This window comes from Strigops habroptila, chromosome Z (genome assembly GCF_004027225.2).
Source record: "Strigops habroptila isolate Jane chromosome Z, bStrHab1.2.pri, whole genome shotgun sequence".
Lineage (NCBI taxonomy): Eukaryota > Metazoa > Chordata > Aves > Psittaciformes > Psittacidae > Strigops > Strigops habroptila.
Window position 1 is genome coordinate 63,121,437 of NC_044302.2, and position 26,209 is coordinate 63,147,645.

Genomic DNA, 26,209 nt, shown 5'->3' on the forward strand with positions numbered 1-26,209 from the left:
TTCTTTCACTGTTTTTCATTCCCCCCCACCTTAATTACTTACACAGCTACAGATGCGAAGAAGTGTGTTGGATCAAAACAAGCAAAGCACCAGAGTTTTGATGTGTATTGCTGCAGTAACAGAAAGAACGCTCTAACAACAACTTCCTGTGGAGAGGAAAATGAAGAAAAAGAAAAAAAAACAAAACAAAACCAACATTTAAAGTCATTACTAAAAGTAGTTATTTTGGGTAGATAGCTGAAGTTCAGAAGTCTATTATTCTTTAACTTTTGAACAGGTAGAAAGCAAAGTTCTTTGTAGATTGACATGATGAAAGAGGTCGTGATCCTTGGCTGACCATGCTGGCAAAGACACATCATTTGTTTTTGCAGCTTTGTGACATTTCAAGGACTGTGTATGAGTTATGGTTCCTTTCATGGATTTTTGTCAACTGATCCTGAAAGAAAATGGATGAAGTAGGTTTGCACCTCGGTTTTGCTCTTCTAACCTTGAGCCTGGAATATGAAGATGTCAGGGTCCACAGGCTGCCCTTCCTGCTATGTCATAGACCAGTGAGACATACGACTGTATGGCAACTCTGAAACAAAGTAAAGTAAAAAAGAAAAAAGAGATGTCATTCACAATTTTGGAAGTACTGATAGAGGAATTAAATAAATGGAAAAAGTAGAACTTGGAGACAAAATACAGACAAAAGTGAACAAAAAGCAAGTCACACATACAAGAAATTTAAAGTGCATAACTGATTTTGTTGTAAATCTTGATTGGTTTGCATGAAATCTGTACATGAATATTTGATAGTTGTGGTAAGACCAACAATCCAGTGAGAGCAAGGTATAGAGAAAACATAACTGAGAAAGTTTCAAGAACAGTTTTCTGCGCAAAGCTAAACATGCATAGTTATGGTGCAGGAGAATACAGCTTAAATACATTTTCACTAGGAGGACATCTGTCTCGTAGGTATGCTTGCTCTAAATTGATACTAGTATCTCTTGTCATTTGACAGCTGCCTCCAGGCTTTTAGGCTTTTTCTGGGAGAACATAAAGAATATAGAACATTTTTAAAGACCTTCATACTTTTATGCTCTGTCAAAAGCTTAAGCTGCAAAGAAGTGTTTAATGCTTACTGATCATTCTTCTGTATCTTCTCAATTTTACTGGTTTAAGGAAGTAAAAGTTTCCTTTTTCTGAAAAGCCAGATAGTGATCTAGCATTTTGTAGAAGCTATGTTAATAGCTTCTCTGCTAACCTTTTTAAAAGATCACTTGTCTAAGTTCTTGTGGCTAATAAGTGTAACCCCAATATTTGTTTCTTGAGATAGTTCAGATCGAACATTGGGAAGGTGCTAGATGTTAATACCTAACCTCAGGTAGAAAGAGAATCCTAATCAGACTTTGAATCCTGCTAGGGCTTGAAGTTTTGTTAATATGGCAACTGTGCCTTTACTACATTATCCTTCTCCAAGGAAAGAGTTGCTACAATCCAGAAATTTGTATTATCTTTACTGTAACATTTCCCTTTGTTGTAAAATTTATGAAACTTAACGTTCCTGCTTAGATTCCCCATTGCTTGCTTTCTGCCTGAGTAGGGAAAAAATAATTCTGATCTTCAATTTGCAGATGAACTCTTGAAAGCCAAGCCTCAGCATAAATCAGAGGGGGAGTGTCAGAAATGCAAACACTGTGTGTGGAAAGAAAAACAGGCCTGAAGAAGATGATCACAGCTTCAAAAAGCACTTTAGCACAAAATGTTGTCTAACAGAAGGAAGACACCTCACCCTATTTAAGAAAGTATATATGAAACACACTATAGCATACTTCTCTTTGGAACAAATTGTCTTCTCATATGGGTGGGTATTCATTTGTGGAGATGAACATGGCTTATGCCCAAAGTTAATAAGGAGGGTCATATTTTCTTCCTCAGGATATGTGTAATAAATACTAGAAATACTCTTTCGTTGTACCAGTTATGTGGTACACAACCGTCAAAAATTTTGTGTGTACACAAAATTGTCATACTTTTTGGGAGGCAAATTCTTCAGATAAGTTTAAAATAAGTTTAATATGAATAAACTTTGTCAGTATTGCATGATCTATGCCACCTGCGACAAGCTTCCTCCAAGATGCTGGCAGTTAGTTCTAATTACAGAATCAAAAATAAGAGTGGAGCAGATTGCAAGCTGGAGTTGCCAAAATTAGCTGTAAAACACACACTGGGAAATTAAGAACCTCTCATTGTACCAGTGTGATGGGTTTGACTTTGGCTTGCTGCCAGATGCCTACCCAGAGCTCTCTTACTCTGCCTCCTCAACAGGATAGAGAGAGAAGACGAGATGGGAAAGCTCATGGGTCGGAATAAAGACAGGGAGATAGCTTACCAATTGCCATCATGGTCAGAACAGACCCAACTGCCAATTAAAAATAGAGTAGAATGGTGAGAAACAAAGATAAAACTAAAACTACTTTCCCCCTAAACCTTCTGACTTCTTCCCAGGCTCAATTTCATTCCTTATTTTCTGATTCTTTTACCTCTTTGCCCCTGAGTGGTGCAGGAGGATGAGGACTGGGGGTTGTGTTCAGTCCATAACGGCTCCTCTCTGCCATTCCATCCTGTTCGCATCTGGAGCACCTCCTCCCCCTCTTTCTCCACTGACCTTGGTGTTTCTGCAGGGCTGCTTCTCCTATGTTTTTCTCACTCCTCTCTCTCACAGCTGCTATGCAGAATATTTTATCATTTCTTAAATATGTTATCTAAGAGGTGCCACTAGTGTCACTGATGAGCTCAGCTTTTGTCAGCATTGGGTTCATCTTGGAGCCATCTGGTAGCAGCTCTGTCCAGCACGAGGCATCCCCTGTCCTCTTCTTGCAGAGGCCATCCCTGCAGGTGTGTGTCGCCTCCCCACTTCTCCCCTGCCCTTAACCATAAGAAGAATCAGTCAAGTTCCTCCTAAGACACTAACAAATTAGACAAACTTCAATCTTTAAAAATTTTCCAGATTTTATTTATTTATTGTCTTAGAGAGTCCCCTCTCCCAAAGTAAAAATAAAGCAATACCAATATTATGTATATAAATATAAACACATACATACCTGCAGGCATAGATGAGTATGTATACACCAGAAATTCTGGACTAATGTCTGAGTCTGTTTTGATTCTCCTCTACACTTCTAAAACATTTCATGAATTTTAGAGCCTGGTCTCACAGTTGCTTTAAGGTGCTTTAAGTGCAGGCTTCTGATGGGATTGCAGGCTCCGTATCTGCAATGCTCTGCTTAAGCCCTTCCTTTGACTTTCCATCATCTATTGACTATTTCGTAGCCCAGCTTTTCCACTTAAGTTTGCTTCATTTCTCCTTCCTCCCTTTGTTGAAGATAGTCTGTTGTTACAGCTGTGTGGTAGGTTGACCCCTCTGGATGCCAGGTGCCCGCCAAAGCTGCCCTCCTCAACTGGACAGGGGAGAGAAAAAAGTAACAAAAACCTAAGGTCAGGGAGAGATCATTCACCAATTGCCATCACAGGCAAAACAGACTGACTCAGGAAAATTAGTTTAATTTATTACCAACCAAATCAGAGTAGGCTAATGAGAAATAAAACCTTCCCCCCACTCATCCCTTCTTCCCAGGCTCTACTTTACTCCCAATTTTCTCTACCTCCTCCCCCCAGCAGTGCAAGGGGACAGGGAATGGGGGTTGCGGTCAGTTCATCACGTTTCTGCTGTTCCTTCCTCCGCAGGGGGGGCCTCCTCACACTCTTCCCCTGCTTCAGCATGGGCCCCTCACGGGGATCCCCTCACGGGGTCACAAGTCCTACCATTAAACCTGGTCCAGTGTGGGCTCCTCTCCGCGTGGGTCCACAGGTCCTGCCAGGAGCCTGCTCCAGCAGGACTCTGTGGGGTCACAGCCTCCTTAAGGCATCTCCCTGCTCCAGTGTGAGGTCCTCCATGGGCTGCAGGTGGGTATCTGTCCCATGGACCTCCGAAGGTTGCAAGGGCACAGTCTGCCTCACCATGGGCTTCACCACAGGTTTCAGCATGGGCTGCAGGGGAATCTCTGCTTCGGTGCATAGAGCACCTCCCCCGCCTTCCTTTTTCACTGCCGTTGGTGTCTGCAGAGCTGTTTCTGTCACACATTCTTACTCCTCTCTCTCCCACTGCAATTGCTGCTGTGCAGCAACCTTGTCCCCTTGTTAAATACGTTATCTCAGAGGCGCTCCTTGGCAGTCATGGGCTCAGCCTTGGCCAGCAGTGGGTCAATCTTGGAGGCAGCTGGCATTGGTGCTATTTCACATGGAGGAAGCTTCTGGCATCTTCTCACAGAAGCCACTCCTGTAGCCCCAACTACCAAAATCTTGCCATGCAAACCCAATACAAGCTGTGAGGAACAATTCTACAAGAAACTGGTTTATAATCTATAGTGTTAATGTTTTCCTAGATAAACATCTATTTCCACTATAAATGGTTAAACTCATGTGATCCTGTATCACATGAGCAGCATCTCTGATTTAGTTATAATATGTTTATGATGACAATGTTTTGCCACTAACTGACATTAGCTGCTGCATAAACTGGTAGTCTGGTGCTAAGCCTATTTGCGTTTTGTTGGTATAACATATACATCGAGTGTGATTTTGTGCTATATTGTCTGGTATTACTATGCATAGATAAGAATTAAAAAGAATTCAGTATCAACACTTTTTTCCCAGCATATCCAAACAAATTAATGCCAGCTTAGAACCATGATCCTAAAGTTCCTTTGGATGTTACTTATATGTATAGCATTAGTCTCTTGTCTGTTCTTTCTTTCTCACATCAAGATTTCAACATCTACTCATAATTTCCCCACATTACATTCTTTATGACATTTTGTCTAATTTTTGTAAAATGGGCAGTACTTTTGTTATTTCTGATTTTTTTTTCCAGTTATATTTTCACTGTACACTATCTGTTATTGTGGGTTCCTTTTTTATAGCAGGGTTGCTCTGTTAGCTGGGATCAGCTGAAAATTTTTCAAGTAGTAAGCTATCTTTAACCAAAATTTGCTCTGCTGGAAACAGAATGTCCTGCTCTGTCCCTCTGGGCAGCCAGTCTCGCTGTACAACACCTCTGTAGAAGTACCCTATATGTGATTCCTGAGAAACTGCAGAAGTATGAGATCTGAACACTGCATTTTCCAGTGCTCCCATGGGAGTTCTTTTCTTTTATGTCAGCTATGAATAAAATTTATAGACTGATATTTTCCATTGCTGGACTAGGTGCTCCATTCCCTAAGGGAATTGTAATCTGTGTATTTCCAAGTGTTGAGAATTGTTAGGATTAATAGCCTTGCTTAGCACTTGAAACTGCAGTACTTGAAGCCTTACACCAAAAAAAAACTGTCCAAGGGTAAACTTTTGAATAAAGCTAATATTGCAAGCACAAAAATAGCTGAAACCTTGGAACCTGCAGAAACAAGCAGAATTAAGAAGATAAAGACCAAGGAAACAATTCTGAGAAAATGTCCTAACTTCGGAAGAAGGCCAGCCCAGCAACCAGGAAAAACAGTAAGAAATCAAGAGACTACTGACCACAATTAAATGATTGGACTTGGGCATTGGGTAATGGGTGATACATGCCAGGAAATCCACCTGTAATTGGGATGCATGGTCTGCAATAGGGCTTCCTCCTTTGAGGCACCCAGCTTGAGCTGCTCTGCATGTTGGATAAATAAACCACTTATTTACACAGCAGATTGGCAACTTGTCTTCTTCGAGGAGGAACACAGGGTGAAGCCCTGCTGAGGTGGCATCTACGTAATTCCTAACGTGGACTAGGTGGCGGCTGCATAATTCCTGTAACACAAGATTGCCCTTAACTTGTATATTTAGTACACAGGAATCTATTATAAGAATTGTCCCTTGGTGTATGATCTAATTATTGCCTGTTTGTGACTTTACTGTAAGCTAGACCTCACATAGTCATATGCACATTACCATAAATCACAACAGGTTTATAAATATTAGTAGGTACAACTGACTATTGAACAGTTGCTAGAACCAGTACTGGTGTACAGTAGAGTAAGAGTATACTTTCATTTTTATTAGGAATTTAATCTTTGTCTAGAGGCTTTTACAGATGGCTGAAGTTCCTGGAAATGTAGCAGTTTCGTCAAAATGATGGATACCACTACAACATGAATTTTTTTGTACACTTTACACAGCCTTTTACAGTACCCTTTCCAAACTCACCCAATTGATTTTTTTTTTTCCCCCCCCAGACTTAAGTTTCCAAATCTGTCTTGTTTCTTTGTCTTCCCAAGAGTTAGTGGTTTGGTCATGTAGTCCATTATTATTCCGCCCTGGAGGGTAAATGTGGGGTCCTAATTACAGCTTAGTCAATTTACATTCTGCAATTTGCCATTCCTTTTTTTTCATTATTCTAAGTTTAAATATGGGCTCTACGTAAACATTTTGCTTAGCTTTGAGTGTCTCATGTCTGTCACGGATAGATGCTGATCAGGAGGCTCCCTAACACTTTAAGACTGCTTATAAAATTGAGGTCTTTTGTAAGAACTTCATAAGTTTCCTTTTCATACCTGATCCCTTTTAAACTTCATGCTTTCTAGGTCAAGAATACTTAGTACCTTTCCAAGTACCTTTCTGATATTTTCCATAACTGGACTAAGTGCTCCATTCCTTAAGGGAATTATGATCTCTATATTTCCAAGTGTTGATATAGTCTGATAAACATATAGTTTCACTTCTGTATCAGTTATTAAAGGAATCTCTAATACCCAGAACAAAACAACTTTCTTCTTGTGTTTGTTTTCAGCAGCTCTGTTGAGCCTTCCTGAGGGACAAAATTCCTGCAGGTTCTCTTTGTGATTTTTTCTATTGGTCTTTCTTTTCTTAAGCCCAGTCTTATCACATGGTGTTCACAGGTGGTGGTGTTTTGTAGCAGAGGTAAATATAAAACCAACCAACCAATCAACTAAAAAGCAGGAAGCATTTACCTCTTGATGATGAGTTACAAGAATCTTGCAAGAAAGAAAGGGTTTAATTTCTTGCTCTCAGTAGTAAGTCATGAAGAGCAGCTCCATTCTCTTAAAAGGTTTTCAGTCCTCAAAAGAATGAAACTTTTGAAAAACACCACACCTTTTTCCCCTTTTTCCTTGAGAGAATTCAAGAGGTATCTTATGCCGCTGGTAATCTCTTGAAACAGTGAAACAACTCTATATAAGGAAGATAGCTGTAAAAATAAATACATAAACACACAAAGATATAAACAAGCCTGATTGATTGATCTTGAACACAAGTTCAGATATTTGCGCTATAATGTAAAAAGATTCAGGAGAGAAAAATATTATAAATAAATATTCTGATGTGGTTTTTGTGTCCTGGCTTGCTGGCACATGCCTAAAAGTCATCTCTGTAGCTCTGCTAGGAAGTAGGATTGTTACCACCCTGGAAAAAAAAAAATTCCTTCAAGATCCATATATGAAGATTTGAACTGCATCATCAAAAAGACTCATTGACCTGCACAAAGGCTTCTTGGCTCAATATCTTCATTTAATCCATCTATTTGACATTATTTTTACTCTTAATGTTGTTTGATCTGTCAGTTGGCTGCTCTCTGTACCTTAGGATGGTGTTCAGCCCAAAGAGTTCAAACCAGCACTGGAAATCAATCGACATGGTTTTAATTTACCAAGAAATCATCCAATAATCTGAGACAGAACTTTCTTCCCCAAGTTGTCCAAAGTGAGGAACATGAAGATCATAAGCAAGTTTGATGCTAAAAATCTTTATTCAAATAGACAGCAACATGCTGTAGCAATAAAAATAGGAACAGCAGAGAAAATCACTCAAGAAAATCACTGTTCTTTCAATAGTCTGAAGAGAAAAAGCCATTGTGTGAGAAAACCTGTAGCCTGTTATTTTCTAGGACCAAGCCAGAAAAGGAATGAGAAATAAACAAAGGTTATCTCACTCTGAAAAACTGCACTTAAGCAAATAGAAAGAAGCCTTTCTAATAATGCAGCTTGAAGCTGTGCAAAAATCAAGAAGAAAGAGTACCTGATGTATAGATTTTTCTATAGTTTCTGAATTAAATATTTTTTTAAATTATTTAAAGTGTTTTAATATTTACTGAGAGATGGTCACAAATGCTTTGAGATCCATCAAGTGTTCCTGAGCAAGTGAGGCTGCTGTGAATGTGCTCACAATCTGACATATTTTATGAATTTATCAAAAACTATAGACAGAGAAGCTCTCTGATACGATTTATTTAGCTGAATTACCTGTCAGAAAGCAGAGGATAACTTTAAGTAATTGTCTAATTCAGAGATATTTTAAGTGCTGAAATGGAAGGGCCTTCAACTCCATGACATTCTCTTTGTTTAAATATAGTGTTGACATTCACTCAAAAACTAGCCAACTGGCATAAACAAGTTCATACCAACTTGGCAGCATTTTTGAGTACTCAGGTAAACAATTGTCTTTTGTTAGCCTTTTCTCTATTAATTCGCTAATCTGTGCCCTTGAAAAAAGTCTATAAGAAAGCTACAATAAACGGAGATGCAGAAGTTGATTAAATTCCTACACAGAAAGGTCAGAACAACAGAGGTACTGATCTTCCTTGAACTTCCAAGTTCAGCTGTGTGTATTTTCCATCTGGCTGCAGTGAGACTGAATGGAAGATACCAAATGTTGTTCACACTGAGAAAAACTTGCACAAGGGAGTGCTCTCACTGAATTGGGTGAGGCCACAAACTGTGAATATGAACCTTACGTATGCAAGTCTCAGCAATGTGGTAATGAATAAGGTCATGGGCTAATGTATTACTGAAATGAAACTAGGTACAGTGATACCAACCAGCCCATGAAATCGGATTTGCGCCTTATCTATGAGCATTGTCCTCAGCGTGTTTGTTTGCTTGTTTGCTTCTTTGTTTCTGAATTTGACCTTTTAGAGAATTGCCTGTTGAAGGGCTATGTGGAGAATGAGGTGCCAGGAATAGAACAGTGCAGTAAACCAAAAGGCTAGAAAAGGCTAGAAACCACATTTGGTGGTGGTATGTGTTTTTGCACAGCTTCTTCTGAACGGTTTTTCAGAATATATCGAATTTCTGAGTCAGTTGGTATTAGGTTCCTCCAAAAGGCAACAGGTTCAGAAAGATATTCAACAGGCCTACTATAGGACTACAGTTAACAGGCCTACTATGGGCAGTATAAAATTATTAGATGTTTAGCCTGAAAGCAAATGTGTAGCTCAAAATAGATGTGTTTACAGATTCTTTTCCATGGATTGATTTCTGCTTAAAAGAAGAAGTTTGCTCAGGTTTATTTTTACGTTTTCTAATATCAGACAAAAGAGTTTGGATGCTTTTGTGCCACCTTCTTTCTTACCTCTAGAGACAGTTAATGACTGTTCAAGCCACTTGTCTCATGTGAGAAAATATCAACCTGAAAACTAAAGACTATTTCTTCCCTTCTGTCAAAGAAGTGGAAGATTCTTCAAACCAAACCCAAACATGATGCCCTTTTTCACTCACAAGTAAATCTTTTGCAATACCTCAAAATATCTGTTCCATGTTAGTATGTTCCGGTTGCCAAGTTCAAGTACAAAGTTTCCAAAATTCATGATAGCATGTACTAATCTCCGATTTATTTTTTAGGCAACAAAGGACTACATGAATTTCTTTATTAAACCTGATACTACACTGATAATGGCTATGAAAAAAAAATGAGTTTGTGGGGATAATTAGTTCTGTAAGGTAAAGTAGACTCTACAGACTCTTCTGCTCAACCTGTTTTGCAGCATAAATTACAGGTTTCCACTGTTTCCACTATTTCTTTGCCAAGGTAAATAGTGTGGAGCAAAAGGAGCAATCCAAGTGCAGGAGGTAGTGATATTAAAAATGTAGAAAAACTGGTTAGAACATATCTATATTAACATAGCACTGAGTTAGATGGGCTGTTTTGAACCTCTGCAGCCCAGGATACCCTTTAGAAAATAAATGGAGGAAGAGGCATCCTAAAATAATCCCGAGGGGTTTTTTGGTGGGGTTTTTTTGGTTGTTTTTTTGGTTGGTTGGTTGGTTGGTTGGTTGGTTGTGGGGTTTTGATTGGGGTTTTTTTTGGGTGGGAAGGGTGGAGGAAAAGGTGATTTTTAATTATAAATCCCAGGGAGCAAAACAGTCATGGCTGCAGCTTAACTGTGAGAACTGAGGGAGAAGCACGCAGTGCTTCCACAATGTAATTAATTTAGCTACAAACATACCAGCTGCATTATTCAGACCACGCAAGCCTTGCTGCTCTTAGGGCAAGACTAACTGACCCACAACAGCTCTTGAAGAGCAGCTCTGTCAGACCTCACATATAGCGAGTTAGCTTCCCGTATTTAGTACCAGCAGTCAGTTTCCATCATCCACCAAGGAACTCACTGGAAACCAGCAGGTCTCATTTGGGGGAAAAGGCAGAGCAAGCGTCATGCTGGAAGAAGCCCTGTGAGACAAACTGGTGATGCAAAAGTGGATATCCCAGTTACAAAAAGCTATTTAATACAAACTTCCAAGTAAGGATAGAACCAACTAGACACCATGCTTGAGTCAAAGAATACATTCTCTTCATTTGCGGCCCTGTGTTTCGCATCTCCTATGTTACCGGACACAGGTCTTTGGAATATGCATCCATCGTTGCCACTTTTGCAATGGTATTAACACAACAGGTTGCATGCTGCTGAGTAAAAAGTCAAAAAAAAAAAATGGAAAGGAGAAAGAAAATATTGTGAAGTATTCTGCACTTCAAAGAAGTTGAAAGGAGTTATATGAGGAAGTGAATCTGACTTAACAGTTCAGTTCTAAGTATTGCAGTAGGGCTACTTTCTTCTTTAACATCTTACTGATATGGGTGATTATTAAACAATGCACACCCTAAATGCATGATGGGTTGCAAAAAAGAGCAGGAAACACATGGATAGAATAACAGTTGTTTGTAGCAGCTGTGACCCTAAGAACAAGTCTTTTATTCTTTCATATTTGGTGTCTTTTTGCAATTAGATAGTGGATATTAGAATTGTGCTTGATTTGATATTGGGGTAGGATATTACTTGGGAAGAACTAAGGAAGAAAAATAAAAGCCTTTTGCTTATTGTTTCTAAATATTGCTTCTAATAAAAATTTGCCTGTCTATGGAGAAAGGTCTAGGTTTGGAGGAAGGGCAGCTTGATTTTGCCCTTAATTGTTTAAATCCATACATGCTTAGTAGAAAGCAGTTTTATGCTTTGTCTGGTTTGGTAGAGTGTTTGTGTTTATGGAATTAGTATTGCTGTTGTCTGTGCTGTGTAATCACTGGAAGAAAGTAATTTTGAAGGAATTGCTTGAGGTAGGGTCACAATTTTTTCCTGCGATGTGTTGGACGGGGCTCTGATCAACCTGGCCTAGTGGAAGATGACCCTGCCCGTGGCAGGGGCATTGGAACTAGATGATCTTTAAGGTCCTTTCCAACCCAAACCATTCTATGGTTCTATGATTCTATTCCCCTCCTCTAGCCCCAAACAAATGAGATCAGAAACTGGTCTTATGTTATTTCTGGGATTCTTCTTTGTACTTGTCTTTTGTATACATAGCTTTGTTTTGACTCTTGTCAATGGGTAGGGCAGGACCAGCCCAAGTTTACCGTCAAGAGTAAGTAACTGCATAGTGAGGCAACTTTCAGGAGACTGATGCAGAGTAACTCTTCTGTCCACAGCATGGATGGGTCAGACACAGGCTGGTTGTGGGAGCATTGGGGTTGGATGCACAGCAATTGGAAGGTAGCCCAAAAAACAAGAGTGGAAATTATGGCTAACACTTTCCCTTGTTGTTGTGCAAATATTTCATGTGGTAAAAAAACACAGGTTGGCATGGAGAAGGGTCTCTTTGCAGTGTGTCACAGTTTAACCTCACCTGGTAACTAAAAAAGCCATGCACACAAGCAGAGCAAAACAAGGAATTCATTCACCATTTTCCATCAGTGGGCAGGTGTGTGCATTTCCCATCCCCAGGAAAGCAGGGCTCCACCATGCATAATACTTATTTGGGAAGACAAACACCATCACTCCAGATGTTCCCCCTTCCTTCTTCTTCTCCCAGCTTTGTATGCCGAGCATGATGCCATATGGTCTGGGATATCCCTCTGGTCAGTTGGGGTTGGCTGTCCTGGCTGTGTCCCCTCCCAGCTCCTTGTGCACCCCCAGCCTACTCACTGGTGGGGTGGGGTGAGGAGCAGAACTCTTGAGGCTGTGTAAGCACTGCTCAGCAGTAACTAAAACATCCCTGTGTTATCAGCACTGCTTTCACCACAAATCCAAAACATAGCCCCATATCAGCTACTATGAAGTAAATTAACACTATCCCAGACAAAACCAGCACACAGTGGCAAGCATGAGCAATGATTAGGGCTATTTCTTCAGTAGGCAGCAGAAAAAACAATTGCTAAATGAAAGAGTGATTGCCTTATACAGATGGCAGTGCTGTGATAAATGCAGGCATGTCTTGTGTGTGCTTGGGACCCACATCACGTATTGGGGATGGTAGGAGTATTATAAACTCCAGGGTTTTTTTAACAATGTCAAATTTTCACCAGAATCTTTCTTGTTTGCTCAGCCATTGCTTACTGTGAGAACAAGGCTGCAACAGCAAGCCCAGGGAAAGAAAGAAGAAAATGATTGTTAAATATTATAACAAGGACAAACATTGCAGCCGTTTCTTTCATTATTCCTCCCTTCAATGTCAGTCAGGATAGCAGTAATTTTCATCTTCTGCTCTGATACTACAGCATAGGTGAAAAAGCTTTCTCCCTTGTAGCTCGAAAATTAACAAAGCCTCTTCAGCTTTCCATAAAGAGAATAGAGGTGACAGCCTATGCAGGGTATTCCTGGACACAAAAAAGCAAATGTACCACAGGGGCAGTATGTTTCTTGTGGTGTTGAGATGGTACTGCTCTTCCCAGCACTTTTAAATATCCTAAATACCATGAAAAAGCCCAGCAGTCACTGGTCCAGTTTTTTATTCTTTATGTCATTGTGAAACCAGTTCTAGCAGTAAAGACAGACAGTTTTGGCAAACTGGCTTGCTTTCTGTTATAAAGTGTTTCCAAACTTGCGAAGTATTGTAAGCATCAAATATCTGTTCATCTCCATATTCATTCCCACCTAAGCTTATGCTAACAGGCTATTCCCTCTGTAAGATCGCTCTTTTCTGTAAGCTTTTAGCACCTTTACCTTCTATTCTTCCCCATGAAAAGTGAAAATTTTAAGTTCTAGGTCAGAAAATGTTATGGTATGTAATTTTTTGGTTTTGTTTTCTAACTCATCAGAGAGAGAAATTATACGGATTCACCAAAATCTGAAATGACGTTATTTCTGGTTTTGTTACATTTAATGAGCTGAAAAATCTATTGCTCATCCTACTGTTTGTAGATCTCTTAAGAGATCTCAGCTTACTACCTCCTGTAACATATTATTACTGCTTACATGGCATTTCTGCAGGAATACTGATCAGAAATAGCTTGACGCTAACCTTCAAGTTGCCTAACATCTATTCATTTTTAAGGCATTGCACAACTCATGACAATACAGTAAACATTTCCTAACCTACTTCACTGAGATCCTCAGACTTGTTCTTCCACATTTCGCTGTGGGATTCCTGGTAGCAATCTGTGTTGACTGTTGAGAAATACAAAGTATTTTGGAACACTGACCCTCAAACATGTAAGACGGAAGCTGCCTGAGGTACCTTGCCCTGCACTACTTTTCTTCTGCTACCAAAGCCTTTGTCAGTAGGATTCTCCTGAAGATTGCACCAAACCATTAATCAGGCTGTGTTGTATCATTTTGTAGCAGATTAGAAATCTAAATCAAAGGCTTTAATTGCTTTTATATGTGATAAACTGGTCACTAACATTTTGATCTGAGTCAGCTGGAAAAAGTATGTGAGATACACACCTGACATTCAGACGGCCATTGTTATGATTCAGCCTAACCAGGACTAGTTAGATCAGAGTTATTTAACCTGAGACACCTATTAAACTGTTTTTTGAAAATGAACAAACACGGAGAGCTGTAAAATGCATTTAAAGGCTCTTTGAAAAAAGAAAAAAAAGCTTGGGCTCTTCAGTAGTTTTGAAATTTAGAGAATTTTAAGCACCAACCGTTAAGTTTGTGCACATGGCACAATACAATGCTGTGCAGAGATAAGGGAAAGCTGGTAAGCTGGTTGAAAGCAGTGCTGTGCATTTTTCAATAAGCCATGGAGAAAAGGCACTAGAAAAACAAATTGTGATTAATAAGATCAGGGAATTTCTGAATATGTTGATACAAGATTTCAAAAACCATCAAGCTCTATACCTTTATGTCATATTTCAGCAATATCTGAAGTAATCAGACAAGCTTTGTCTCTCACACACAGTTTAGTAACATACCAATAGTACTTGATACAATATTCTATAATAACCAGAACCTGTTCAGTAGATAATATCAGCTATGCCTTACTATGATAGTACTTGTTGCTTCACTGTAATCTAACACAGTCTTGGTAACCATCACATTAATATGAGTTATTTCTTTTAGAAGTAAGTGGTCTTTTCAAATAGAACAAAATTTCAGACTGCTCAAAACCCCCTTCTCTGGTTTGCTATTCCAGATTAAAATACAGAAAAAAATACTTTCAAAGCACGTGTGTTTATTAGACATTCTTGCAAATGTTTTGTATATATCTTTGTACACTGATTTCATCACCTGGCTTCAGCCCACTAAAAGTAAGGTGTGCCAGAGTGTCCTTGGATTGAACTCTTGAATCAAGGAGAGTTTTGTCACACCGGGAATGGAAACTTCCAAGTTGCTGGTTACCGTGCTACTAGTTTTATTACATGGCACTCTTTTCTCTGAGTCACTCCTGAATTTTTCACCAAGTTTGGTATTACCACAATTTCTGGCTTGGATAGGTCAGCCCTAGAATATCTCAGTATCCAGCAGATTATTATTTACATGGAGGAAACACGATATTCCTGATCTTCAGCCATTTTTAGGAATGTACCCTTCCGCAGTATGACGGCAGGGGACAGGGACTCTGGCACAGGGTTGTGATGTGACACAAGTCATATGTTTCACTAAGAAACACGACAAACAGACTATGTTCTGCACTGCATTAAAAATTGGTTAGTATGATGAGTCCACAAAGCTTATATTCAATCAGGTAACCTCACACAGGCCCTACAAATGTGACATAACACATGTTCTGTTTTCTTTATTCTGGTTTCTTTGGGTGTATATATATATACTAGAAAAATACTGCAACACTTTTCACTTTTATCATAGCTGTAGATAAAGTAACATAAAGAGGGAACAGAAGTTTTCCCCTAGCTGAAATAGTGCCTGAGTTTTCTCGTTGCAGGTAGGAACTATGATACTGCTCTTCTCTTGGCTGGCAACGCTAGCAGACATGCTTATCACTAAAATCTGATGACACTTTTGGAAGAAACAAAAGAATACCATAGCTGGTATCAAGGACAGCTCAAGTTTTAGCTGGGTTCACAGCAACCCACCATGATGACTGATAAAAATTACCAACATGAGAACTACTTGACAGAATGAAATAGAAGTCATCAGTTAGACTTTCGTAAAATTACCTAACCATGTAGTTCTTTAACAAATACTTCCTTGACTTACTACTTCTCAAGGTCTTTTGTTACCAAGATTGTAAACCTTAAGCCCAAACCTACAGATGCTGAAAAAGATGACATTGCATGCCATCTTGTGGATATCACAAGATCAATATTGATTCTGAAAAGATGCAGTCATTAAGAACAAAAAAAGGAAGAACAAAAATGTCTCCTTAAATACGAATTATAACCTAATGCGTAATTTATTACTAGCAGAAGGAAATGCATTCTGGAAAATATAATATGTTTTGTTTCTTGCTCTTCAAGGGAAATAAACTAACAATTCTAAAGGCCATGGGGGTTACATTGTCAACTGTTAGTGCTCTGTCATTAGTTAAGCAACTGTATAACAACTTTGGGATTTGGACTTCACACCCAAGACATTGCCATTAGGAAGTACCACTGAAAACACGTTGTGACATCATACTCTGTTGCTCAATGCTCAGAGACAGCAGAACGCAATATACCTCTAGTAGCAGTACATTTAGGATGTCTTTCGCTTCCACTTTTCCTTCTTACATATATATAGTACCACCACTCTCTTGCTCAGCTACAGCTACACATATTCTGTAAGTCAGTCAAAGCTATTGAAGCTGAAGCAATGAATTTAAAGGTTAGCATGAAAACAGTGGTGGGATATCGGGATGAGAGGGAAAAAAGAAAAAAGAGGGTAAGTTTGAGGCAGAATCCCTTTAAAAATAATTTTGGCCTTCTTGTATAAAATAGTTTGTGTCCACAGCTTCCATGAACTGGTTGCATTCAGTGGTTTGTAGTATGACATCTAAGTCAGTTTCTCAGGACAGCTCCAATTTTTAGAAGTTGTTTACTTGAAATGCAGTTAAACACAAGTTATTGATGTTTACACAGCTCTTCCCCATTTGAAAAAAAAAAAAGGCAAAAAAAAAAAAAAAGCTAACAATTAGAAGTCCTGAAATATTTTTTGCAGCTTATATCGAACTAGTAAAATTAGCAGCTGTGCTCTGGGAGAAAGAGGGGGAATAATCGGAAATTCATCTCAAGGACTTTGGTGGTATTTCTAGTTATAGGTGTGTGTTCATATACAAATATGCTAATGTGCAGCACAGCAATGCTGAATGAGACCCCAGAACTCAAATGGCATATATATGACTGATAAAAGCAGCCTGTCTGCTGGCAGGCTGTCTGCTCTATACTACAGACAGATTATAGACATTTTTCACACTTAATAATACTATTCCGAACTCATGCAAACTCAATTTATTTGAGCTGGATCAGGGCCTTAGAAAAAGTGTTAATCACCTAAAGACATTAAAGAGATTTATCAACACAGCTACAACGTAAAGAGCAACTGGAAACAGGAAGTGAAGGAAGGAAAATGCTGAGTTACCCTTCACTTTCCTTTCAGTATGTAGAATGAACACAGAATGAGCATTTCTGTCTTGATGTTCTTTTCCAAAGGAAATCCCTGCCCTAACAGGAGTAATGACAGAAAAGGAAATGTGAGCATGATGGCAAATCATACGGGAATAAAAATGTTTTGAAGCAAGCAACTACAGATTGCTCCTATTATGTTACAAAAGGACCTAGTCTCTATTTTCCCAAATGTCTGTTGTGCTCTGAAGCATTTGACTTTTTCTGAAAGAAAAGCCACACTCAGTTACCAAGGAAGAACCGATCATGATTTCTATGGATGGGCGCAGAGTGCAAGACACGGCTTTTTCAGGTAAGAGGGGTAAGATGTGGTACCCATAGTAGCTGACGCTGTTCGGTTTTCATTGCATGGAAGCTGGACTGGCCAGATCCCGTCGTTCCCAGAGAGCGGGGTCTAAGGAAGCCTGCGGGCAGGAGGGAAGCACACCCCGTCAGCAGACAGCCGGCTACGCCTCGCCCCCAGCACTGCGGCCTGCCTCCCTCCGGAGACACCCGTCAGCTGAGCGCCCAGAAGGCCTGACCCGCCCCCCATCACACAAGCTTCCCTGCCCGGGGCAAGCCCCGGCCCCGCAGCGGCCTGTCCCCGCGACACGCCCGCCCCCTTCGCCTACCACAGCCCGCGGGCGGGCGGCGACCCTCCGTACGGCCCGGGATCGCCCTGCTGGCCTGTGACACGGGGGACGGGTCACGACAGTTTATCAACGACCCTGTTTCACACCCAGCGCGGGGTGCTGGAGGGCGCCAGCCGGGCGGAGAGGCCGCAGCCGGGCCCAGGCGCTGCACACGGAAGCACGGCGGGCCGTGAGCGAGCCCGCGGGCAGGGCCGCCCTGCTGGCGGCGGGGCAGGCTGGGGCGGGGCGCGGCGCGGCCCGGACCCCCCGCGCAGCTGACCTCCACCGCCCGGCCGTGTCCGCGGCTGAACCACCACGCCGCAACGCCGCAGTTATGCGGCAGACGGAGCATGCGCAGCCCCCTTCCCCTGTCTGCCCCCCTCCCCCCTATTATAGGGTGGACGTGGTGGTGTGGGTAAGTCCATTCTTGAGGGGAGGCAGGTGCCTGTCAGGCGGTTGCATCAATTGAAAACTGGAACGCCCCATCTAGTTCCTCCCCTCTTTTTAGCGGTGCCTGGAGCGAGGCGGTGGCGAGCGCCGCGCGGGGGCCGGAGCGGTTCTCGAGGGCGTAGCTCTGCTTGCTGCGGGCGGCTGTCGCTCGCGCCGCCTGCCCGCCCCATCGGCCGCAGCCGCCCGCCGGCCGCCATGAGGCACCTGCCGTACTTCTGCCGCGGGGAGGTGGTGAAGGGCTTCGGCAGGGGCTCCAAGGAGCTGGGCATCCCCACCGGTGAGCGGCGGGTGGCGGGGCCACTGTGACGCCTCTTATGAGGGCCACTGGCGAGGTGCTTGCCGCGGCCCGCACCGGGTCCTTGCCCTGGGCCCGCGGGGCGGCCGCAGTGCGCCCGCCGGGGAGGCCGGCGTCGGGCGCGGGCGTCTCTCGGTGCCCCCCCCGGGCCGCCCGAGCGGGAGGTGCCGGGACGGACGGTTCTGCGGCCGGGTGGAGGTGCGGAGCTCGGCGGCGTGTCCCTGAGCGCGGGAGACGCCCCGCTGCCCTGCACCACTGCGCCTTTGGCATGGCGTGCGCTTTCTGTGAATAGGCTTGGCTTGATCCGTGTTAGCTTTTTTCTGACTCTTTTTCCTTCTACACTGTTAAGAGTCTTGTAGCCTTTGTTGTGCTATTCTCCCCTCCCCCCTTTTGTTTAGTGGTTTCTTTCATTCTTGTTTTTTGTTCGTTAAGTCATCTAATAGTCGTCATAATGATGTACAGGATGTAGATAAATGATCACATGCACGGTGCTGTGGTGTGGCGGCTTGGAAAATATCCGTTCACATGAACCTCAGATAAGAACAAGAAAGGGAGTAGGCATTGGGGATAGCTATATGGAAGAACGTTCATGGGGAATAATGCAGACGCTAAAAAACAGGCAGGTGGACTTGGCCTACAGATAAATTTGTTTTCCTATTGCTCATCTCAGTTTCACTTGTCTAAATGCAGACATATGGGTAATTTAAGTGAATTTTAGCCTGTCTTGGACACTGAAGTCAACAGTCATGTTGCACCGCTAGTAGCAGGCAAGGAAACTTTATAAGACCAATTTTGGTATGCTGGATTTGTGGCAACATCTGTCAATATTTTCACATTTTTCTCTCCATTGTGTATAAATGGTGTATTGGTACCAGGGAAGAGGTGGCAGAAGTTGTTACTGCTTGTGAGCTTTGATAAAAACTCAGTAACGATATATTCTTCTAAATTAACTTGTCCTGCATGAAGAGATCTACTCACATGGGAAGTAGAATTAGGATAAGAGTTTTGAAAGAATGCTAGGTTCAGTTAGAAGGGAATTTATTTTGCTTTAGATATGTAGTTTTCAAAGAAAATCCCAGAAATTCACAGATGCCTCTGAAAGGCAACTTGTACAAAATTGATAGGTGACTAAATCATACTGTCATTTATTTCTATGTATTCTATTTTGTAATTTTTTTATTTACAAGTAAGTAGTGCTGTGATGCTATTTTTTATTGTACAGAATTTATTTTTTTTCCCCCTCATCTTTCACCATATTAAAGTTGTGATAGCTATCCTAAGAGCAGAATGCATTCTGACTGGGTATATTACATGTTTGTTAATTATTGCCATGTAAGAGAATGTGTGTAACTAAAATACTGTATGCAGAACAGATGTGATAAGTCTGGTATTACCACAGCGACTGAATTTTATGATGCTGTTTTGATTTTTGCAAAATGGCTTGTTGCATCATTCTCATCATCATTGTCAGGGTTAAGCTTGTAAATAGTATGTAGGCAGAGTTTGGCTTTTATGTGTTTGAAGATTCTGTTATGTCCTTGACTTACACAAAGTCACTCACACTTTACACTTTCTAAAATTTTTGCAGCTAACTTTTCTGAACAAGTAGTTGAAAGCTTTCCATCTGATATCTCTACTGGTATATACTATGGATGGGCCTGTGTTGGAAATGGAGATGTGCATAAAATGGTTTTGAGCATAGGATGGAATCCTTTCTATAAGAATATTAAGAAATCAGTGGTAAGAATTTTGCTTTGTGTGGGATTTTTATTACAATAAATGAACCAGATGTTGAATTTGAATAAGATAAGCAGAATTTGATCCATAAATGAGATCTAGAAATTCTGTTTGCTCTTAGAAATGTATTTGGTATCTATATCGCATGTTTGTATTCTGAAAAGAAAATTCAGTAGCCAGAGAGAATGCAGCTGTAGGTAAATAAAGGTAATTTTCTTCTTTCTATTCCATCATTATTTAAATAATTCCAAAATAAACATCCAACTATTTCTGAAATGGTGGTTGATTATGGTGGTGGTAGCTAAATAAGCATAAGCTTGGTGGATGCATTGAATTTACTGATTACAAGAGCCCTAGCTAGCATGAGCTGGAACATACTAATCTGTTGCTCTCTGCAACCTGTCTGCTTTTCAAATGAGATGTTGAGGCATCTTAATTTGTAATGATTTTCTATTAACTCTTCTTTTAAATGATGGAATCTGTACATGAGGTGTGCTGTGGCTTGATATACAGAATAAATATGCAAAGGTACATACATAATAGTAGGATGGAGGAGTTGAGTTAAAATCCTGAACTGCAGCAGCTGTATTTTTCATGCTGTCAGGTGTTGGTGCTTTTCCTGAGTCTTGTAGAGTTCTGTTTTGATGGTTTAAAACACTGGGTATGAATCTTTCTGCTAAGATTCTAAGCAGACTCTGGAATGTGCTTGTCTTGCGCAAATGTATACTTAAGTTTTGCAGCAAACTTTTCTGAGCAAGTACTGAAAAGCTTTCCATCCAAGATCTCTGCTGGATCTGCTGTGTGTGGGTGTATACTGGAGAGGGAAATGCATGTCGTTTTGAGCATAAGATGTTTGTTCCTATGTGAGCTAGAAACGCTTTGCTTAAGCCGACCACTTCAGTAAAGATCTTAATAGTTATTTGAATGAAACATTAAGCTCTGTTTGTGATTTGCTGCCTGGAAATCTTACCTCCAAGAAGTGGTGAAGCATTTCTCCTGAATAATGTCTGTCCTTTTTTTTTTTTTTTTTTTCCTATCAGAATGCTCTTAAATGAATAATTTTTCTTAAATTCCATGCAAAGTACAATTCTCCTTCCTAACATAAGCAGAAGTCCTAGCCTTTTCCTCTTGCATTGTATGTGCTTAACTAAATGTTCCAGTTATTGGTATGTGTTGGGAAGAATTTGAATTAGGGCTATTAGCTACATCTTTGGGGGGGAAATAAAGTCAAGGTTCATCATAAATGCTGACTTACTTCTCTTCCTTTAGGAAACACACCTTATCCACACCTTCAAAGAAGACTTTTACGGAGAAATTCTTAGTATAGTCATAATAGGATATATTCGACCGGAAAAAAACTTTGATTCCCTAGGTCAGTATTGCAGGTCTCCCTCAAACTAGTCTCTGATTTGTCTTATTCATGCAAGTACTGTGTCTTCACTCTCTCTTTCCATAATGAGATGTTTGATCTGTTAACCTTTGAAATTTCAGTAAAATGTTTTCATAAGCTAAATGTACAAGTTGGTTTAATTAAAAAAACCTCAAACCATACTCCGACATCTTCCAATGTTTCACACTAAAAAACTATATTTTTGTGTCATGTGTCTGAGGAGTAATTTTTAAATCACAGGTTTGTTGCAAAAGCATCAGTCTAGTCTGTTAATTTCTTTTAAAAATGCAGCTCTATTATAATTGAAACAGAAATGCTGAAATGTCTGTTGGAACAAGGAGAGGGAAGTGCTTACAATGATGAAGAATGCAACTCTGGTATGTTTAAAAAAAAAAAAAAAAGAAAGGCATTTTAAAATCAAAGAATTTTGACTTTCAATCATTGTGGTAATAATTATATTCTATGTCTGAGACTGTTATCTGGTATTCTGTAGCACATGTTATTTCACTTGCTATTGTGTGTTCAGAATTCAGACCAACTTTTAAATATGCCTGTTCTTATCTTTTCCAGAGGCACTCATTTCAGCAATTCAGGAAGACATTGAAGAAGCGAAGCGGCAGCTAGATTTACCAGAGCATCTTAAACTCAAAGAAGATAACTTCTTTCATCTGCCAGAAGGCAAAATAGTGAACAACCACTGAGCAAACTCATACTGCTTTTTTTTTAATTATTATTATTTTCCACTCGTGGTTTGTTGTTGTTGTTGTTGTTTGTTTGGGGTTTGGTTTTTTTTTTTGGTTGGTTGATTTTTGTTAGTTTTCCTTTTATTTGTGTTTGGTTTTTGGTTTTTTGGTTTGGTTTTGTTTGGTTTTTTTCCATTTTATTTAATTTTTTTCCTCCCCTGTCATGGAGCTTTTACATTTGCACTGCTTTTATAGGTACTTTGTTGTCATATGTCTATTCAGGTAAACTGAGGTTGGAACCAAACATAGGAGATTATTTCAGTTTCCTTGTGTTAATTTGTTATTAACCCAGTGGTGCAAAAGGAGTGGAAGGCTGGTTTAGGTCCTCAGAGATAAATTGTGTATCCTGAAGTTACCAGTTGTTCAGAGATCTGAGCGCGTGTGGAACATGATCAGAATTTATCATTACCTCTTCTGACCCCAAGGTATGGATAGTTCACTTAAGTGAAGAATGTCTGGTTTTAACATACAGAATGTTATTCCGACCTCTTACCAGTTCTATGTCATTCTTGCATCTTGATTTCAGGTAGTAGGTTAGAAAATTTTTGCTATTGATGGAGTCAGAAATTTCCTGTGGTTCAGGAAGCAAATAATTAGATAACAATAGTAGGATTAATTCTCTATAGTTCTTATTTTTTATATGCTACACAGCTGTCGTGGTTGAAACTGTTAATTTAATTGAAGGTATTTATTATAAGTTTATTTGAAATGGAGGAAATCACTGTTGCTCATTGAGTTACTGGAATCTGAGATGCACTTCTTCATAGTTGACTGTACATAGGGCAAGACATGACCTGTAGTTTACTTCTGAGGGAGTGTTACACCAAAATTCAGGAAATGAGTGGCAGAATTCGGGAAGTGAATGACTAAACTTTAAAGGCTCAGGCACAAAGATGCAGAAACAGTATAACAAGATTTCTGCTCATTTGGCCTTAAGGCAAAGAGGTAATGAAATGCAACTTTACATTTTATGTGCTGCTGGCGTTTGTCATAAGAAAATGGGGAGAATCTTGAGGTTATTCACTACACTGGCAATGAAATGGCTGACTTCAAGATTGCCATTATTGTAGGGCACAGAAAAATCTCATCAACTCTGCACTAAATGCAGGTAAGAGCTGAGGTTTTGGCTGACCAATTAGAAAGCCTTTGGGGATTCATGGAATAATATATCAACGCTATAGCGGGGATTGGTTATTTATTACAAGTAATGGCAGCTGGTCATACTCTGAAATCTAGGGATAGATAAATGGCGGGGGTATTGTCAGAATTGATAGTAATTTGAAGTATGTAATGCATGATTCCAGATCTGTTCTTTTTTTTTTTCCTGATAAATCAGAAAAATTTATATAAATTTTTCTATAAATTTTATTTTTCTAATTTATTTTTTTATAAATTAGAAAAAACTGTCTCTTAGTGAGTGGGACTAGGTAAGCTGCAGTGACTTTGTCATATTCATAATCTTTTTACATCAGCTTGTAACGTGGCTGGAACACTTCCTGAAATTCAAAATAGCTCTGTGGATATGTCTCAACTGTAGTTATATGTCTCAACTACCATGCACAATTTCGAATGCACAATTTCTATAGTGCAGTTTTATGAATTTGCTCCTTGTCCTATCCTATGCAAATCCTACTTTTCGGTCTGGAGTTTGAGAGTTTTAACAAGGTAGCTGTTTGGGTCTTAGTGGCAGGTACTGTCAGGATGTTAGTCCTACTTCATATTGTTTTAACTTTCCACCGGTATCATAGGATATTGTTAGTGAAGAAGTCTTGAGCAAATCAAGGGCTTGTGTTTGCACTGTAGGTTATCAGATGAAACTTGATTTCATTTAAATGAAATGAATTGTTCACCAGTGCTGTTGATAACAAAGACAGAATGCAGAAGCAGGTGGAGGGGGGTGCAGTTATCAGCAGCTAGATATACTTTCTTTTAAAGGAGAACAACGTAACTTGCGGACTTCTACTATATAGTGTGTTGGAAACTGTATTTCTAAAAAGTCTGCAAACTTTTTTTTTACATTTTAATATGGAGAAATTAAGGGAGAATTTTTTTTTTTGCAAGTATTTGAGGCATTTTTGAGATTGTAATAATGCTAAAATCTTATATTCTACTTCTTTTAAAAGAATGAAGAAATGCTACACTAGTCAACTGAATATATTGTAGAGAATATATTTAGGAAATAGATTGTTGTTCATTGTGGTACTGTAGCTAAACACTCAGAGCCTTCTATAAAATTGTTTTTTTTTGCCAGTAATTTCATGTGTCTGTTGTGGAAACCATGGTGTCTTAAGCTGGTTGTCTGAATAATACTTCTCTGTATCTGCTACTGTCAAATTCAGTTCACTGTCTGGTTGTGGAACCACTGTGCTATCAATAGAGAACAGTGGTAAAGGAAAAAACTTGAAAAACTGTTACGTTTTGCTCTCAAATCTTAGCTGAGGTGTGATGTATGGATACACTGAACTAATAAACTGCTCTGTGTGTTTGTCTTCAGATTAGAGAAAATGTGTATTCAGTTGGCTGAGTGTACCTGTCCACGTTATTTAAGAGAATGTTCTATATTAACTGCTAAAGCTTAATTCATAATTCCTAGCACAGTTTAAACTTATGAAGGGTTATATTTTTGTATTCTGTACAAGTAACTGTTTATTTCAGTTGATGTTGCTGCTTCACTGTACCATTAATAAAGGAGCTGTAACTGACAAAGCTATCTTTCTTGTCGCAGGTTTCCTTTCCTTTTCCACGCCTAGCAAAGTTAGCTGTCTCAGCTTTGTGTAAGACTTGGTGGGGGTGACTGCCAAAAAAGCTAGACTGACAGAATAGTGAGGTGTTGTCCAACCGTTCTCGTATGTCTGAAAACCAGCCCTGCTCTGGGGACTTTTGTGCTTTACTCAGAACTTTCTGGGAGCTACAGCCTTTAGAATTCACAGCCTGAAACCCATGAATCGATTTGTCTATATGCTTTCTTTCAAAACTTTTAAAAACTGCTTATTTCTTTTGGGGTTCAGATTGAAGAGGTTGCATTCTCGTCCTGTTTTCTGCTTTGGCTGGGTCAGGGCAAAGATATATCTATTGTTGCTGAAGGAGAGTCAAACTTGCATCTTAAACCACATTATTCTGGCTCTGGTCTTTTTTGCAAAGAAGTTCCTCTCATACTTTCACTCAGTAACTGTTTATGTGTAGACCTTTTATATAACCTCTGCCTAGCATCACTGAAGCTGTATCAGGAAAGAATGTAATATCATGGTGGTGTATGTTGTAAGGGTTGCTGGGTTTTTTTTTGTTGCATGGAGTGGACTTTTCAGTGTAGGCTGGTGTCTGTCAGAAGTCAGGTTTTTAACAATGGTGTGCCAAGACTTGAGATACGGAGTAAAAAGAAATCCTCAAGCACCTGTGTTGCTCAGGGCTTTTCTTCAACACTCAGCACTATAATTTCCAAGCATCTAGATTTTCTACTGAGTTTTCTTCTGGAATTAAAATGAAATAAACAAAAAAAATCAGCCTTCAGATGTCTTTTTTTAATTAATATGCTTTATGTACAACTGTAACCTTTAGACACATGCTTGTATTTTCTAAAGGGAGAAAAAAGGTGTGGGGAAAAAAAACCAAACCACCCAAACCTAATAAGCAGAAGGCTGTACCTGCTAGTGTGATGGTTGGAAAACTTAGGTTATCTAACTCTTCTAGAGGAACATTTGGGTAGGTTTGTGGCCTGTTACATTTCTTAAATGGGCTGGAGCTTTAAAAACATTATTAACTATGGCAGTTACTATCTAAGTAAAAGCATAACTGAAGGTAATTATGTTGATCTATAATGGTTGGGAGCCAATCTTGGCTTCTTGTATGTGGCTCAGAATTGCCAAATGTTTTGTTTCTTTTACTTATTCTTAAGTTTGCAGTC

The 26,209-nt window shown here is 39.9% G+C and overlaps 1 protein-coding gene and 1 long non-coding RNA gene across 2 annotated transcripts; one reads left to right on the top strand and one right to left on the bottom strand.

Moving 5' to 3' along the window:
- Nucleotides 1-90: 90 nt before the first annotated feature.
- Nucleotides 91-18,080, bottom strand: LOC115619601. The gene is made up of 5 exons (XR_003995062.1): nt 17,974-18,080; nt 17,398-17,486; nt 3,087-3,443; nt 2,526-2,911; nt 91-577 (listed from the first exon to the last, which is right to left on the bottom strand). It is a non-coding gene; the product is annotated as an uncharacterized LOC115619601 (long non-coding RNA).
- A 55-nt stretch (nt 18,081-18,135) lies between these two features.
- On the top strand, nt 18,136-25,018 carry RFK (riboflavin kinase). Its single transcript, XM_030512102.1, has 4 exons — nt 18,136-18,420; nt 20,027-20,178; nt 21,445-21,547; nt 22,136-25,018. The coding sequence occupies exons 1-4, from the start codon at nt 18,339-18,341 to the stop codon at nt 22,264-22,266; spliced, it is 468 nt and encodes a 155-aa protein (XP_030367962.1). The 5' UTR covers nt 18,136-18,338; the 3' UTR covers nt 22,267-25,018.
- The last annotated feature ends 1,191 nt before the right edge of the window (nt 25,019-26,209 follow it).

Coding starts and splice junctions, on each gene's coding strand:
- RFK (XM_030512102.1), top strand. CDS start 18,339: ATGAGGCACCTGCCGTACTTCTGCCGCGGGGAGGTGGTGAAGGGCTTC. Junction 18,421..20,026: donor GGAGCTGGGCATCCCCACCG/GTGAGCGGCGGG, acceptor AAATTTTTGCAG/CTAACTTTTCTGAACAAGTA. Junction 20,179..21,444: donor AGAATATTAAGAAATCAGTG/GTAAGAATTTTG, acceptor CTCTTCCTTTAG/GAAACACACCTTATCCACAC.